This window comes from Barbus barbus (genome assembly GCF_936440315.1).
Source record: "Barbus barbus genome assembly, chromosome: 31".
NCBI lineage: Eukaryota > Metazoa > Chordata > Actinopteri > Cypriniformes > Cyprinidae > Barbus > Barbus barbus.
In genome coordinates, this window is record NC_136759.1 from 13,860,048 (window position 1) to 13,877,121 (window position 17,074).

General features: G+C 38.4%; 1 protein-coding gene across 1 annotated transcript in view; it reads left to right on the plus strand.

Moving 5' to 3' along the window:
* LOC306851387 (RNA N(6)-adenosine-methyltransferase mettl16-like) overlaps positions 1-16,262 on the plus strand; it is a 28,219-nt gene extending 11,957 nt beyond the window's left edge. The window contains 9 exon segments of the mRNA XM_079387576.1: positions 1,118-1,305; positions 4,373-4,513; positions 4,611-4,723; positions 5,146-5,223; positions 5,225-5,289; positions 8,904-8,973; positions 10,660-10,749; positions 14,260-14,433; positions 15,565-16,262. Coding sequence (XP_079243702.1) covers positions 1,118-1,305; positions 4,373-4,513; positions 4,611-4,723; positions 5,146-5,223; positions 5,225-5,289; positions 8,904-8,973; positions 10,660-10,749; positions 14,260-14,433; positions 15,565-16,071 — 1,426 coding nt within the window. The 3' untranslated portion in view covers positions 16,072-16,262.
* The last annotated feature ends 812 nt before the right edge of the window (positions 16,263-17,074 follow it).

A 17,074-nucleotide genomic window follows, 5' to 3' on the forward strand; every position in this document is an offset into this window, starting at 1 on the left:
TATTTATATATTCTGTATATTTTCATAATCGGGTATGTGCACCATTGTATATGTTTGTATTATAATTATACACTTAATAGGATTTATAATACTTGTTGGTTTTATAGCCACTGCTATTAATATCTGTCTGTAGTTCAGGTTAGTTTTACTTCAGACCTGACTGTCATATCAAGAAATCTCCACCTACACCAGAAAACACACAACCTTATTGTCTGAAGCAGCATATTCTTGTCTGAAGCAGCATATTCCACAATAAGAAAAACAAGCCTTTTCCCAAACCACTACTCTGTTTCTCAACCAGGTCCTAACCATTTCATAAATTGACTGCTGAGTTCCTCTGACCATAGTATCTAACATGCGAATGTTGATCAGCCAAAATGCTATTCAAACAGCAGAAATGCTGTTTTTCCTTGCATTAACTTGCATTTTCCCTCCTTAACGTATTGACACCTCAAATGTAGTTTCACCATCATAAGACTGTTTTGGGCTGAAGCACTTTCTTTGGAAATTGGTAATGCTTAAACAAGTCTGTTTAAGCCTAGGCCAGTACAGCCGTTACTTAGAGAGCATGTCCTGTCCTTAATATCGCACATCCCTTTTGTGAGGGGCTCTTAAGCTTAAGGTGGGGTGCAGGTGTTTTTAAAGGCTCTGTAAAATAGCATTTCACACACCATGGCTTCTTTCCACAGTATCCTATCTGCGGCTCAACACGCACATCTTGCTTCCCTTTGGAGGTGCCAGACATGGTCTGCAGCATGGAGCGTTTAATTACATCTATAGGGGTGTGAACGTACGAAGGCTCCCTAATTACACCTGCCTCACCCTCCTCGCTTTTAGAACCGTAGAAACGTGACATTACTCTCACTGAATGCTTTAAGATGTACATTAAGGATTTAGAGAGAAAGGGACAGTGATAATGAAGGCATTTCTTCCATTAATACATTTTTGCAAACCAGCAACAGCTGCTTCATTGTGTTTCTCGGCATGGATGTTTTTATGATGAGCACTAATGAATTGAGAAGAGGGTATGTGGTGGGTTTTTAAAGATGGCTATTAGCTGATCCTTTTCTATGGTTTTCCATCTATTACCCCCCACTAAACTCCATCCCTCCCACAGGCTCAACTTTAAAGACCCGGAGGCTGTTCGAGCTCTCACATGCACCCTGCTGAAAGAGGATTTTGGCCTAACCATCGAGATCCCCCTGGAACGGCTCATCCCCACCGTGCCGCTCCGCCTTAACTACATCCACTGGGTGGAGGACCTGATTGGGGGGCAGGGGAACCCACGGAGGGGCATCGACATCGGTATGCTGGCTCACACTCACTGGTGTTATCCTGTTAAAGCCCTTTGCGGTCCCACAGGCTGGTGGTACAGGGTTTAGAAGGGCAGTTTGTTGGTTTATACAGCACACACACACACACACACACACACACACACACAGAGGCTGGTAGAGAATAAGACAGTGCTGTCTTGTCACATGCCACCAGATCGTCTGGATTAAAATATCCCAATCCACCACCATCGCATCATACATCAAGGCCATCCTCAGCTCATCCTTCTCTCTCTCTCTCTCTCTCTCTCTCTCTCTCTCTCTCTCTCTCTCTCTCTCTCTCTCTCTCTCTCTCTCTCGCTCGCTCGCTCGCCTCGCTCGCGCTCTCTCTCTCTCTCTATATATATATATATATATATATATATATATATATGTATATATATATATATGTGTGTATATATATATATATATATATATATATATATATATGTATAATTATATTATACAGTGCCCTCCAAAAGTATTGGAACAGTAAATATGAGACAAAACTACAGTATGACTTATTTTATTATTGGGTGATTCAACACACAGATGTTTTACCAGCTAAGAAGATCATCCCCCTATCTGATGTGAGCATCAAGTATTGGAACAGTTGCCTCACGGGTCTTTCTAAGTGATCAGCTGTATACTTTTGCATTAATTCTTCAGATATTAAAAGCAGGGAATGTGTCGTATCAGTTATATCCATTACTTCTGCATTCTGAATCTTGCATTCGATGATGACACACACAAACCAGGATGAAGATGAGGAAGCTGACTTTGAGAGAAAAGCAAGTAATTTGGACGCTAAAAGAAAAGAGGAAGTAAATTAGAGCTATAGCAAAAACAAAGGGCATAGAGAAATCAAGAGTTTGGAAACCACCAGCGACACCAGCAACCAACAACGACCTGATCGGCTGAGAAAACAACAGTAGTTGATGACAGAAAAATCATAAAAGCTGTGAAAATGAACCCTAAAAGACATGTCTGTAAAATCACCAACAACTTCCAGAAAGCTGGGGTGATGCTCTGACAATCTACTGTCCTCAGGAGACTTTGACACAGAATTACAGATGCTACACAGAAAAAAAAGCACAAAGTTTGCAAAAAAGCACAAAGGTGAGCCAGAAGAGTTTTGGAACTGTGTTTATGGACCAATGAGACAAAGATGAACCTTTATCTAAGTGATGGGGAAGCAAAAATGTGGAGAAAAAAAGGGAACTGCAAATGATCCTAAGCATATAGCCTCATCTGTAAAGCATGGTGGAGGTGTTGTCATGGCATGGGCATGCACGGCTGCTTCTGGAACAGGCCCTCTCAACTTTACTGATGACTTAATGTATGATGACAGTAGCAGAATGAATTTGGAAGGGTACAAAACCATCTTGCCAACCAATATTCAAGAAAATGCCACCAGATTCATTGGGAAGTGCTTCATATTGCATCAGAACAATGACCCAAAACACCCTGCCAGTTCAGTCAAGGAATTTATAAGGACAAAGAAATGGAAAGTCTTAGATTGCCCAAGTCAATCTCTAGATTTCAATCCGATTGAACATGAATTTCACCAGCTGAAGGGGAGAGTAAAGGCAGAAACTACCCAAAACAAGCAACAATTGGAATTGGCTGCATTAAAGCCTGGGAAAAGTATTTCAAAGCATGAGACCAAGAGTCTGGTGATGTCTATGGGTCACAGACTCACTGCTGTGATTGTGCGCAAGGGATCTGCAACTAAATAATAGCTTTTAATCTTTTATATCTGCCTTATGTTCAACTGTCCCAATACTTATGCTCACATCAATGAGTGGGATGAACTCTAAAAGTGCTGTTCTTTTTATTTGGTAAAACATGTATGTGTAAAATGTGAATTTCTGTAGTTTTGTCTCATATTCATCTTTTAATCATATTTGCAAATATCTTGACTCCACAGCCAACAGAGAAATTTTGTCTTTACTGTTCCAATACTTATGGAGGGCACTGTGTGTGTGTGTGTATATATATATATAGATAGATGGATGGATGGATGGATGGATGGATGGATGGATGGATGGATGGATGGATGGATGGATGGATGGATGGATGGATGGATGGATGGATGGATGGATGGATGGATGGATGGATGGATGGATGGATGGATGGATGGATGGATGGATGGATGGATGGATAGATGGATGGATGGATAGATATAGATTATTGCAGATTAAAACCAGAAAATTTGTGTGTTTATTTCATCTCCATTGCTGGTGATCATCCATACTCTTTCAGATGGATGTCTCTAGCTGTTGCGTCAGATTGTGTGGATTATATAGTTGTGGCTCTGTTGATCGGGTTAGATTGCAGATTGACGACCTTTGCCAGCTCTGGGATGAGATTAGCTGTGTTAGTGTCACACATATGATGAATAGCTCTAAATCTCTTTTCTTCCAACATTATGGGGATCATCTTTGTTTGTTTAGTTCTGCTAAATTTCAGTCCATTTTAAGGCTGCCTGACTGGATAATGGATGACCAGAGCTGTCCTGCCTCAGTCTAACTGCATTATAGTCATACGTCACTCTGTCAAGCAGTCGCTTGCACTTCATGTTATCATACTAATACTTATTTAAGAGTTGGTGGGAAAATTATGTTTGTATAATAATTGAAATACAAGTTCTTTTTTACTATTCTGTATATATTGTGGTGAAACTACACATTTGTGATTGTTTTAATTTGAAATGTAAAAAATTCAGATTTAATTTTATTTAATTTTATTCTCATTTCAATACCCAAAATTTCAAATATAGTTAATAGTTTTAATTTCACATTTAAGTGCTCCTTTCCTAGAGGACAAATTTAGTTAAATATTATCATATTGCAAGGTGATCGGTTATTCTGTGCTTAGTTTAGATACAAAATATGTAAAATTGATACAATAACACCATAAAGTATTCATGATTCTTTGAACCGCATTGTTGATCTGAAGTGTTGTCACTACATGAAGCATGTGTTTAGGTAAAGACTTGGAGGCAGATCATATTTCATTTTTATTTAAGTTTATATGTGACTGGTTTTTGCTTTGTGCAGGTACTGGTGCTTCCTGTATTTACCCCTTGCTGGGAGCCACTATGAATGGCTGGTTTTTCCTCGCCACAGAAGTGGATGACATCTGCTTTAATTATGCAAAGAAGAATGTTGAGCAAAACCACCTGGCAGAGCTCATTAAAGGTAGGTGTGGTGTGTGTGTGTGTGTGATGCAGAGAGAGAGCTTGACAGTTTTAAATGTAATTTAACCCAATGAACCACATACATTTGTGTGTTGCAGTGGTGAAGGTGCCCCAGAAGACTCTGTTGATGGATGCGCTCAAGGATGAGTCCATTGTCTATGATTTCTGCATGTGCAATCCACCTTTCTTTGCCAACCAGTTAGAAGCAAAGGTACCAGAGAGAGAGAGAGAGAGAGAGAGAGAGAGAGAGAGAGAGAGAGAGAGAGAGAGAGAGAGAGAGAGAGAGAGAGAGAGAGAGAGGAGAGAGAGAGAGAGGAGAGAGAGAGAGAGAGAGAGAGAGAGAGAGAGAGAGAGAGAGAGAGAGAGAGAGAGAGAGAGAGAAGGATGAGCTGAGGATGGCCTTGATGTATGATGCGATGGTGGTGGATTGGGATATTTTAATCCAGACGATCTGGTGGCATGTGACAAGACAGCACTGTCTTATTCTCTCCAGTGTTTGAACAGACACTACACACAAGAGCTAGAAAACCCCCAGGCTGTTTTCTAGCAGTATCTGTTTCTTTGTGCTCATGACAATAGCTGTTATCCGTTCTTTCTTCCACTTCTTCCCCTCTTTTCTGTTTCCTCTGTCAGGGGGTGAATTCGAGGAACTCCCGCAGACCTCCACCCAGCTCCATCAACACTGGGGGGGTCACTGAGATCATGGCTGAGGGGTGGAGAGCTGGAATTTGTGAAAAGGATCATCCATGACAGTCTGCAACTAAAGAAGAGGCTTAGGTCACACACATACATACGCACACACATTCTTGCATATGTGGTTTACGGGACTCTCCATAGGCGTAATGGTTTTTATACTGTACAAATTGTATTTAACCCCAACCCTATACATAAACCTAGCCCTTACAGAAAACTACTGGCAATTTTTGAAATTCCTCATAAACCATGTTTACGTTGTAGTACCCATGTCATTATACACATTTCCTCCTAAACCATATATACCAGAACACACACAATAACATTAAGGATCAACCCAAGGTAATTTATGTATAGTTCCATAAAATTGCTTTCAAAAATTTGTAAGTCAACTAGTAAACCACCAGTGCGGGCTCTTCAATTACCTGTAGCGATACTCAATAAATATATAATATAATACATGGAATATTTGCAAATTTTCTATATATATATATGAATGTGTATATATAAAATTGACAGAATAGATAAGTATCTGTCTATCTATCTATCTATCTATCTATCTATCTATCTATCTATCTATCTATCTAATATAATAGTGATTGAGAGAATATGAGGAATAAAAAATAAATAAATGTAAAAAATTACGGTCTAGAAAAATTGCGTTCTAACTTGTACTATTCTAAATAAATATATCATATCTGAAACTTGGTTTTACAAGCACTTGTGTGTTTCTTTGCCTCTATATGATGAATTCAAAACCCACATTGTACGTCATTTTGGATAAAAGTGTCTACTAAATGGATAAATGTAAATGTAAATATTTGTATATTTTTTAAATTATTATTATTATTATTATATTATTATTTAAAAAAACGAAAATATTCCATGAAATATTCACATTTCCTCACATGTTCTTTAATATATGAACTCATTAAAGCTGCATGCATAGTAAATATAAAAGAATATTCAAAATGATGTTTCAAATGAAATATATTTATTTTACACAATATAATTTAGAGATTTTGAAAATGGGAAATTGGCACTATGAAACTTTGACTTTTAATCCAATAGCTATCAGTTGATTCCAAAACTCTCAAAATTGGTAAATAGTGACTGATATATCAGTCTGGCATCAGTGTCAACACATGAGGAGCTGTAAGGAGTGTAATGTTGAAGGGAGTAAACAGCCGTCTGTGTCCAGATCTGCAGAGGAGGTGTTTTCTACTGACTGAGCCAGAGAGGGGAAGAGGCCATGCTGATGAAAGGGGCAGGGCAGATGGATGCTGGGATGGATTTGTCATACAGAGTTTGCGTAATTAATTGACAGGCAAAGTAAATAATTACCCGAGGCAGTATCCGGGCTGCCCGAGGGGAGCAGCTGTGTGTGTGACTGGGGCAGACGGTGAGCCCCCCCCCGTGCACTGTCAGTGGAGCGCTGGAGTGAAGCAGGCGGGAAGGGGTGGCAGAGCAACCAACATTAGGCCTGATTAACCATGTCATGAGCTGAACCCCAAGAGAAACGTGGTCGTGCATGTGTAGTAAAAGTTGATCGGCAAGTTGAAAAGTTAAATGGTATCTTCTAAGTTTCACTGTTTGGATGTAATATCAGATGTAGTTTTAAACCTTTGAGTGTTTTTATGTGTCTTCTGCTTGTGTTGAGATTTGACTGGTGTCCGCAGGGGAAGCTGGGCACCTCTTCCATCTCACTGTGTTACCAGCTCCATCTCTCATGGGTTCAGACTATGCGAGCAGACTGTCGTAAATGCAGTGTGTGTGTGTGTGTGTGTGTGTGTGCAGGTGCCCGTAGAGCCAGCCAGGCATTCTGATTGGTCCTCTGAGATGCTGCTTTCTCTCCTGCCCCTCAGATCTGTAATTACTGCCAGTCTTCCTCCAGTCTCACTTACATACTAAATACAACTCTGATTTTTCCTCATGCCAGACAATCTGTGCTATTGAAATCGTAATTGTTACTACTTCCTCCACAGGGTCTGATAACTAAAGAGAATGCATAAACACCCCCCTTTCCAAGGCCTGATAGATGCTGGAGTACCCCGTTATTAACCGAGTGTGCCAGGGTGCCACACAGCCTCCCTCCGCTCCACTTTGGAGAGCATGTGTGGATATTAGGGCTCTTTAATATTTCATTCCGCAAAATGAAATGATTTTCAGGCCCCTTAGGCTCCATATGCAGTGTAATGTGTGTTCATCTACACTCCCTCGTTCTTGTGGTAGATTGGCCTTTGATAACCCCAAACCACCGCCCAATGAAAGTTAGTCTACAGCAGAGTCTATACATGACTGTGTTAGTTGTTAAAGTCAGCTTGGAGTTGGTGTCTAATTGTGCTTGACTGATTTGGTTATTTTTTAAAGAAAAAAATGTCTGTAGTTGTAACTTGCTCTGCCTCTGAATCTATTTGACTTTTCAATGACGTCAGGCCAAACATATATGATTTAATATGTTGCCCAAAAAGGTTTGTTTTTAAATCACTACTTTGCTTTCACTTCTTCATTTTAAATCCCTCTGCAGTGTGACAATTTTTTATTGCAAATATTCAAATTAGTCTCAAATATAATAAGTCATAAAAAATGCATGCATAATAATTATTTAAAAATGAATTCTGTTCATGATTATAAATAATATAATTATAAAAGCAAATGTTAAAAAATATTAAAATATCTGTTTACAGATATTTGTCATGATTTATACACAAAATTATACAAAATATTAAATTAATATTTATTTTATTGAATTAATATCTAAATACCTATTTAGGCATTATTGTAGGCTATTATTAGATAAAGCAGTCATTGATATTTTAAATAGCTCAAATCAGCAGTAATACAAAGGTTAATAATGTTACATCGAGTTTTACATTTTATATATGTATAATTTAATGTTACATGTATAGTAAATACAAAAGAATTATATGTTAAATAATGTAATGTAAAACTGTATGTATATAGTGTACCTGTATATAATGGCAGTTAATGGTGATGAATAAAAAGTTATGGCATTAATAGCAAATAATGATGGATTTCAAGAAGGAATACGTCAGGAAGGCCTTGAAAGTGAACATGACCTTCAAGCCCCATGTTTTGCTCACAAATCCTAATTAAAAATGGGTGCTGTCTGTCTTCCATAACAAACAAATCTGTGTTTGCGTCTGGCTATATCCCACGATCCAGTCGGTGGATAAAATCAAGTCTTGCCCTACATTTATTCGCCGAATATCCTGTTTGAGTCATAAATGTCACGTTACAGAGATAAAATGGGTTGTGAACATGCTTCATGCTGACCTTTAAGCTATTTCTCAGTGATTAAAAGCAAGATTCTGTCAATTTAGTAACCAAAAGAAGTAGAAAATTAAGAGTTGAGCACCAATAAATTATGCATAACCCGTGTTATCCTCCCACTCTCTGTGGGCACTGGCTAATGAAGCCTCGTCTGTTTTTTATAATGGTGGATATTCATTGATTTTCGTCTCATGCGCAGCTTCAAAGCTCCCTGTCGAGATGGGGCTTTTAATTAAACATCGCGCCTCATATCTTAAAAATATAAAGAGTAGCCCAACTGACCGTTCCCACAGAGCGAGCCCATATTCAACCCACGGCTCTGCATCCTGCAGTTTATTTGATGTGCTCCCATGGATCAGGTGTACAGGCTGGTGGTTTCACAAGCCCTTTTTTTCTGTTTACAGGTGGTACAGTTGCATGCTGGGAAAGAAGTGTAGCCTGGCACCTTTGAAAGATGAGCTGCGGAAACAAGGGGTGAGTTTTGCTTAGACCACTGCGTGTGTGTTTTTTTGCCTCTAAGATCTTTACAGATAAATGAGTGGGCGTTTCCCCAAGACTTCAGGTTAATTGATCTTAATGAGTTTCACTAACGTGGCCTAAAAACGTACCACGACAGGGAGCGCTAATGGAGTAGATTTCATTAGTTCATTAGGCATCATTAGTTCCCGCGTAATCCCTCTAGCCCCCCTCGATTGCTCCGTCTGTGTCTGTACAGTCAGAACACTGTGATATCTGTGAATGAAAGGCTTTCGCCCTGCTCACAGGTTATTAGTCTGGTGTCAGTCAGTCTGCTCGGCTCGGGCCTGATGTGTGGTTTGATTCATCTGAAGGTGTCAGAGTCCCGTCACCCTTCATTAGTGTCATTGTTCTCCTGGCTAATGTCCAGCAGACGGGGCCGCTTCCTCCTCTCGCCAGTGTGGCTGTAATTAATATGCTAATGAGGTTCCTTCTCTCATTCTCGTTCACCCTCTCACTTTCCCCTCTCCTTTTTCTCTGCTTTTATCTGTTGTTTGAATGCCCTCTGCCTGCAAAGGTCAAACCCGAGTAGTGTTATTTTTTTTTTTACTGAAGAGCAGTGGGATTTGATTTCGCCCTATAGATCACCCCTAACACCCACATGTCTGTGTTAAAACGTACTCCCCACTGTGTGAATGGCAGGTCTGTAATTCTCTGTTTATGCCTTCTGGGATAGAGGGTCTGGTGTCAGTCCTACACTATGCATATATACAGTATATACGTGTTTATTGTTAAGGTTCTGTTTCTGTTCAGTTTGGTTTTGCCCATATTTGGTTCTTCCTGTTTTAGTTCCTGGCCTAGTTTTGTTAATTAATGATCTTCCCCACCTGTGTTAGATTAATTATCTTGTTTCCTTGTTTGCCCGATCCCTTTTGTAAGTCTTGAGTTTTCCCTTAGTCCTCTGTCCGTTCTTAAGTTAGTTAATGTCAAGTGTGAGTTGATGCCGTTTAATAAAGAATACTCCTTTTTGTTTACTCCTTCGTCGTGCGCCTTTTTACTACAACCACCCGACGCGTAACATTTATATTGCTTTATACAAGTTATTTTATATAAGTCCTTTTCCCATCAATCCTACCATTTTTGCAAGCACATTTAATCCCTCTCTGCCAAACATACGCACATTATATATATATATATATATATATATATATATATATATATATATATATATATATATGTGTGTGTGTGTGTCAAAATAAAAAAATATGTGAAATGATTATGAACAATTAAACATCCAATATCCATAATACTGATAAATTTAAAGAATCTGTAACATCAACAGATAAATGATATAATACCGATATATTGTGCAACTCTAATTGTAAAAAGCAATGTTACACATATGGATTATACCTGTTGTAAATAAATTATGCTAATAAAAATTAGTTGCTAATAAAAATTTACATTTTTAAAATGAGTTTATTTTGCTTTAAAGTAATGCAAATTTGGGAGAGAAATGTGCTTCATTGTCATGAATATGTCACAATGCAGTCCTAAAAATGATCCTTTCTTTATGCAAAATATGATTATCTGATATCTTGAATATAACCCAGATTTCTCTTGATAGTTTTTGTAAGATTCACAGGCTGTTTTGTGTTTTAATCACCAGTAATGAGATCCTCATCATATTTTGTCCTTTCACAGGTGCCCAAAGTAACACACACTGAGTTCTGTCAAGGTCGGACCATGCGCTGGGCCCTGGCTTGGAGTTTCTATGATGACGTACCTGTGCCTGTAAGCTCTGAGCACTTCCTGCATTACTTTATCGACAGTAGAGAGTGTTTGCCTCAGTTTAGAGTCTGCTAGTCCTCACATAACCCATGCACCCAGTCTGTCCGATGCATTTGTGTGTGGGAAAGCAACACCTGCTGAATATTCACTGGGCTCGGCCCTCTTTTTAATAATGCATCTTTAGCCCATTCCATCAGATACACTTGACCTGCTTCCTAAGGCACAGCGCAGCTCCTTCTTAGCAACAGTTGCCCAGACAGGGTGGCTGTGCCATATAGTCACGCACTTCAGAAGGGCTATAAAAGGGGAAAAGAGGTGGAGGGAATGGAGAAAGGGGCGGCAGGATGATTTGTTATGGTCTTTCAGGAGAATTCCCCAAGTCCCAGATGCCTTTTTCCTCACAAGCACTTGAGCAGAAAGATTGGCCTACATATCTGTCTGCGAACCGTTCCACCCTCAGCCAGCATACAGACACATCTAGATCTGGATGGCACCAGCAACCTTCTGTGCTTTATTCGCTCTCTCCCATTTCAGTTTTTTCCACTTCCTGTGTCCATTCTTCTTCTCTGAAGCCAGCTGAGCCCCATTAGCAGAGCGCACAGAAGCCAGATCAATCTCTTTGACAGTCAGATCTTCAATCCAGACGTGAAATGTATTGCATGAGAGGTAGGGGGTGCAGCGAAGACAAAAAAGGTAGGGTTTGAAAAGGACCCCGTGGTGCTGAAAGCATGCCTGGGATCTGAAGCTGTTGAAGCAGTGGATTTACAGTGGGGGGGGGGGGGGGGGGGGGGGGGGGGGGGGGCTGAGAGGTCAAAGGTCACCAGGCAGGAAGCAGCACTACAGCAGGACAGAATGAGGCCTGTTGTCAGCATCCGTGGATCACTGTGGAAATCATCATCTTGTGTTCAATAATTGAATAATGACCTTTCAGCTCAGTCTCTGCGTGTTTAAAATCCCAAGGCTCAATTTTTTTTTTTTTTTTTTTTTTTTTTTTTTTATGTTTAAGAGCGAAGCCACTCCAGACACATCAAGAGGCTCAGTGTTGAGAGCGGAAGCTGTTTTATGCTGGATCTACTCAACCTGCTTAGAGCAAATGTGTGGAGGATAAATAATGGACTGAGTGGAGGGGGTTATAATTCACGGTGAAGAGGGGATAAAAGCAGTGCATCACTCTGATTAAGACTGATAGAAATTAATTAAGAGGGAGCTTGTGGATCGATGCGTGTATCCATCTGTTTTCATCCATTATGTGCTCTTCACCAATGGGTAGAGATGCTCTGAGCCATGTTTTTGCAATTTTTGACAGTGTGTAAAATATCATGCTTAGTACATCTGAGACAAAACATGTAGATGCTGCTAGTCCGATCATATTTAGATCCATCGCAGTAGTTATTACAGAGAATTACTGTGGACATAAAGTTCTTTAATATTCAGGAGAATTTTTGGTCCGCTTTTGTTCATAGAATTTGCTTACTGGGATAAGATTTTGTCATGCTTCGTAGAGTTTGACAATTAAAGTCAGAAAATGGCGCCCCCTTGTGTTGAAGTATGCTGGGCTGCATGGGGAACCGCCTTAATGTTAAATCTTAAAATCTGGCATGAAATCTGCGAAGGACAAAAGAGAGAACCTGTTTGTTTGTTTTCACCAGTCAATACATTATTATTATTAATAATAATAATAAACATAATTATTATTAGATGTAGTAATTAATCATTAACATGATTAATAATAATAATAATAAATGTTAATGATGATTAATATTATTACATTTAATAAGAATTCTATTTATTTATATTATTATTATTAATAATAAAAACATAATTGTTATTAAATGTAATAATCATTAACATGATTAATAATAATAATAAATGTTAATAATTATTATTATTACATTTAATAATTATATTTATTTACATGTATTATTATTATTATTATTAATCAAACTTTGTATTATTTAAATTCAAAGATAATTATGAAAAGAAATTGAACCTATCAAAGAAATATGTTACTACTACAATATGTTTGTACTGTTAAAAAAGTATTTAATAACAACAACAATAATATCATTATTATTAGTAGTATTAATTAATAACACTAATAATAATAAATTGGATTTAGTATTATATTATAGTATTTATATATTCTAAAAAATAAATCAATAATTCAATCAATTGTACTGTAAAATAAAAAAAATGTAATGATTATAATTATAATTTAACTTCCATTTTCATAGCTTTAATAATAAGGCTTCTATTTTGTTAACAGATTTATAAATGGCTCTTATTACAAATTTAGGAAGATTTAGCTTGTGCAGTGCTGTCAGAAGCTATGCACACATGAAATAAATGTATAATTAGGGGGATGTTTTTATTTAATTGTTGCTTGTGTGCTGGAACCTGTCCTCCAGTTTTTTAGAAAGCAGAAAGAAGCTTTAATAAAGTCAAATTAATGGTTTAAACATATTAATACATATTTAATATCTCAATTATCTTTGGCAGTCTTTTCTACCAAAGTGTTTTAATACTAGAATTTAGGAGGCATCCTCCTACTTGTGCCCTCTGACAATGACAGTGACCCTGTGTGAAATGTATATCATTTAACTGCTGTCTGCTGAGACATGACAAGTTTGACAAACGGCAGAACCAGCAACTTCAGCACAGGGAGTTATTCAGACAGTATGACTAGCTGACTGTCCCTAAATCCAATTGACTTAATGTAGTTAACCTTATACGAGGAAGACAGTTAAGATGTATGGTCTAGTGTGTGCTAAATGTGTTGCTTATTCCGACAGGACAGAAACAATGGGGTGTTGAGTAGAGTAAGATCCTGTGATGGATGCCAGATTAGCTGTGTGTTTTATCTTCTATTATGATTAACGGTCACCAAAGACCGGCCAGTACAGCCCACACTGATGGAGTAGAGGATGGGTGTGGTGTGTTTTTCAGTACTGAGGGGGTCGGTCTGTTGGCTTGTGATGAGTCATGTTTATCTGCTCTAACAACAGATGCTCTGTTAAAGGAGCAGAGAGACATGTGACTGAAGCAGTGTGTGAGAATCCACTATGATGAGAGCTGGAGAAGTCAGAATATGATTGCTGTGTCTCAGTAGGACATGATTCAGTGTTTACATTACATCATAAATTACTCTACATACAAGATAACTCATACTACACTGAGCTGTTCAGGGCCTCAGACTCATTATTAGTTTCTATGGCAACGCTCATAATGTCAAAATGAATCCTTGGTCAGTTTTGTTGTTGAACTCATCGAAGGCCAAGGTGATCTTTGTGTTTTGCTGCCCTCTATTGACCACCTTTGCTAAAACATATTAAGAACTCCTGAGATTTGTGAATTAAATTGATCTCGTTGTTCTGTAGCAAACATCCCTCCTTGACATGGGTAGGTGATTTTGCAGCTATTCATGTATAAAAATTAAAAATATTTCTGTGTAAACTGACATGTAAACACTAAAGTTAACTAACAAAAACTAATTTCCTTCTAAATCTCTCTCAGTCTCCCCCCTGTAAGAAGCGTAAGCTGGAGAAAGCCCGTAAGCCCATCACCTTCACTGTACTGAAGCCCACTGTGGCGGAGCTCCAGACGCAGGCGCCCAGCATCGGCTGCACCGACACCAGCCCCACAGAGAGTGTGTCTGCCTGGCTGGAGAAGATCCTCACAGACCTGAAGGTAAACAGAAAGAGGAAAATGAATAGGATTTATTTTCAGACATCAATGTGTTTCCATTTATTTTATCAGGGATAAGTCGTAAGTTCAGTACAAAAAAAATGTAACTCGTCCTGCACCGTTGGTCATAGACCTTTGAAAGAGGCGCCAAATCATGCAGGTTTTTGAGGAGAGGTGTGCTATGACTTTTATAGACAATCTGGCAATCAATACAATATTCGCACAGTGGGTGAAAAAACGGGCAAAAAAATCCCATAGACTTAACATTGCGACCCAATTTGACGGGCCATAGCTCAGAGCGAGAATTTTGTAAAAGCATGTGGGTCACCACATTTGAAGCCAGCAAGCTGTGTGAAAACATACCTCGCAATGGGGTAGAACTTGTACCCCTGGGGCACAAGAGCCCCCCCAAATTTGAACATAACTTTGGATCACAGTGTCATAGAGACATGGTGGGCTCATTCCACTCAGCCAAACAATCAGTTTCGCAGGATCATTGTGAAGCTTTCAAGCCACTCCCTAACAACCAAAAAGAGTACCCTAGCAACCATTTAGCAAGACCTACATCTCTGCATCAGAACATCGTATAGACATGGGGTTTGGCTCTTTTGACTCATGCTAGCAAACAGGACTACCAACATGCTAGCACTGAACAGCTACATGTTAATATTGATTAGCTAAGTGCTAAAACATGTTAAATGATAAATAATTTTTAAAACATGAAAAAAGTAACCAAATAACTGCACTGTGCCGAGTATTGACACGGCAAACACCACTCACATTTTCTTCAGAAAATTCACATCTAGTTATTATTATTACCTTATTATAATAATAATAATTATTATTATTATTATATAAACACCATTAATGATAATAACAACAGTAATTGTTTATTATTATTTTAAGATATCCTTATTGTTATTATTATTATTAATAAATAATTAACAAAAGAAAATAATTATTTTGATCATTTTGTTGTAATAATAATAATTGTTGTTGTTGTTGTTAGTAGTAGTATTGTTGTTGTTGTTGTTTAATGTTTATTATTTAGCAGACACTCTGTTCCAGAGCAACTTGCTGTAGGCTTAATGGAGGCACAATGGCTAATACAAACATGAAACTTCTCATCTTCAGGTGCTTCATAAGCGGGTTCCTTCTCGAGAGGTGGAGCTCAGCCTCTTCCTAACAGCAGTGGAGAATACCTGGATCCACACGCGGCAGAAGAGACGAGAACATGGACGACATCTCCGAGAGCTCCCTAGAGCACAACCGACCTCCACCTGCAGCACAGATGCCTCCGCACCATTTGTCCCTGACACAGACACTCCAACACCAGCACCAGAGGAACCCACAGCAGAGGGCAGCAACACGAAAGAGAGGAACGAGCAGCAAGACCCAGAGAAAGGTGCTGACGTCCCAATGGAGTCCTCCACCGAACCAAAGCGGGCGGCCGCTGGAGGTCCTCAAAACCCAGAGACGGTACAGCACTTTCTCTTCGAGTGCCTGGTGAACGTGAAGGAGGAAGAGAACGATGTGGTGGTGGAGATGCATTGGGTGGAAGGGCAGAATAAAGATCTGATGAACCAGCTCTGCACTTGTTTGAAGAACTCTCTCTTTCGACAGGTAGCCAAACCTACCTAACACCACACGGGCTTCGTTCAGCTTTCCTCCCCACCTTCCAACACAGATTCAACACTTACCACTGGTTAACTAACCATACAACTGGTAAAGCTGCAAATTAAACAGAACTCCACACTCACAGATGTTTTATTAGCCACTGATCGACGATGTGATCAGAATTTGTATTATGTTTGTAATAAAATATTTTAAATAATTTTTGTTGTTAGTGTTTTTGTCACTTTGGTTAAATGCACAATAATAAATAAATTTGGTCATTATTTATTTTAAGGTCTAATTCTCGATATTAACAAACCAATAACTATTACTTTTGCCTCAATAAACTCGTAATTTGCTGCTCATTAATAGTTAGTTTGTAAGGTAGTTAAGTTTAGGTATTGGGTAGGATTATGGATGTAGAACATAGACATGCAGAATATGTGCTTTATAAATAATAATAAACAGCCAATGTGTTATAGGCGCGCTAATAAGCAACTAGTTAATAGTGAGAATTGGTCCCAACTAAAGTGTTACATTAATTTTATTTAGGTTATTATAGAGATATTTAGATTTTATTTATATTTTTTAATTGTAGATTTTAATGCTTGCCAATTATATATTCAAGTTCAAGTCAGCTTTATTGTCAATTCTTCCACATGTACAGTACATACATACAGAGAATCGAAATTGCATTACTCTCAGACCCTTGGTGCATACAGTTAACATTAAACACGTTCAGATACAGATAAATACAGTTTAAACATATGTACATACAACTATACAATTATACAAATGAGGATATTGTAGAAAAAAATAAGAATTAGATCGATAAAGTGGCATAAGGCGCATGGCAGATAGAGTGCAAAACCAGTTAAATAAACAACACTGTGTAGATATATTTGTAGTGCAAAAGAGCTTATCAGTCTGAGGACATTGTAGAAAATAAAAACAAGAGAGATAGATAAAGTGCATAAGGCACATGGCAGAATAGATGGAGTGCAAACCAGTTGAATGTACAAAAACAAAA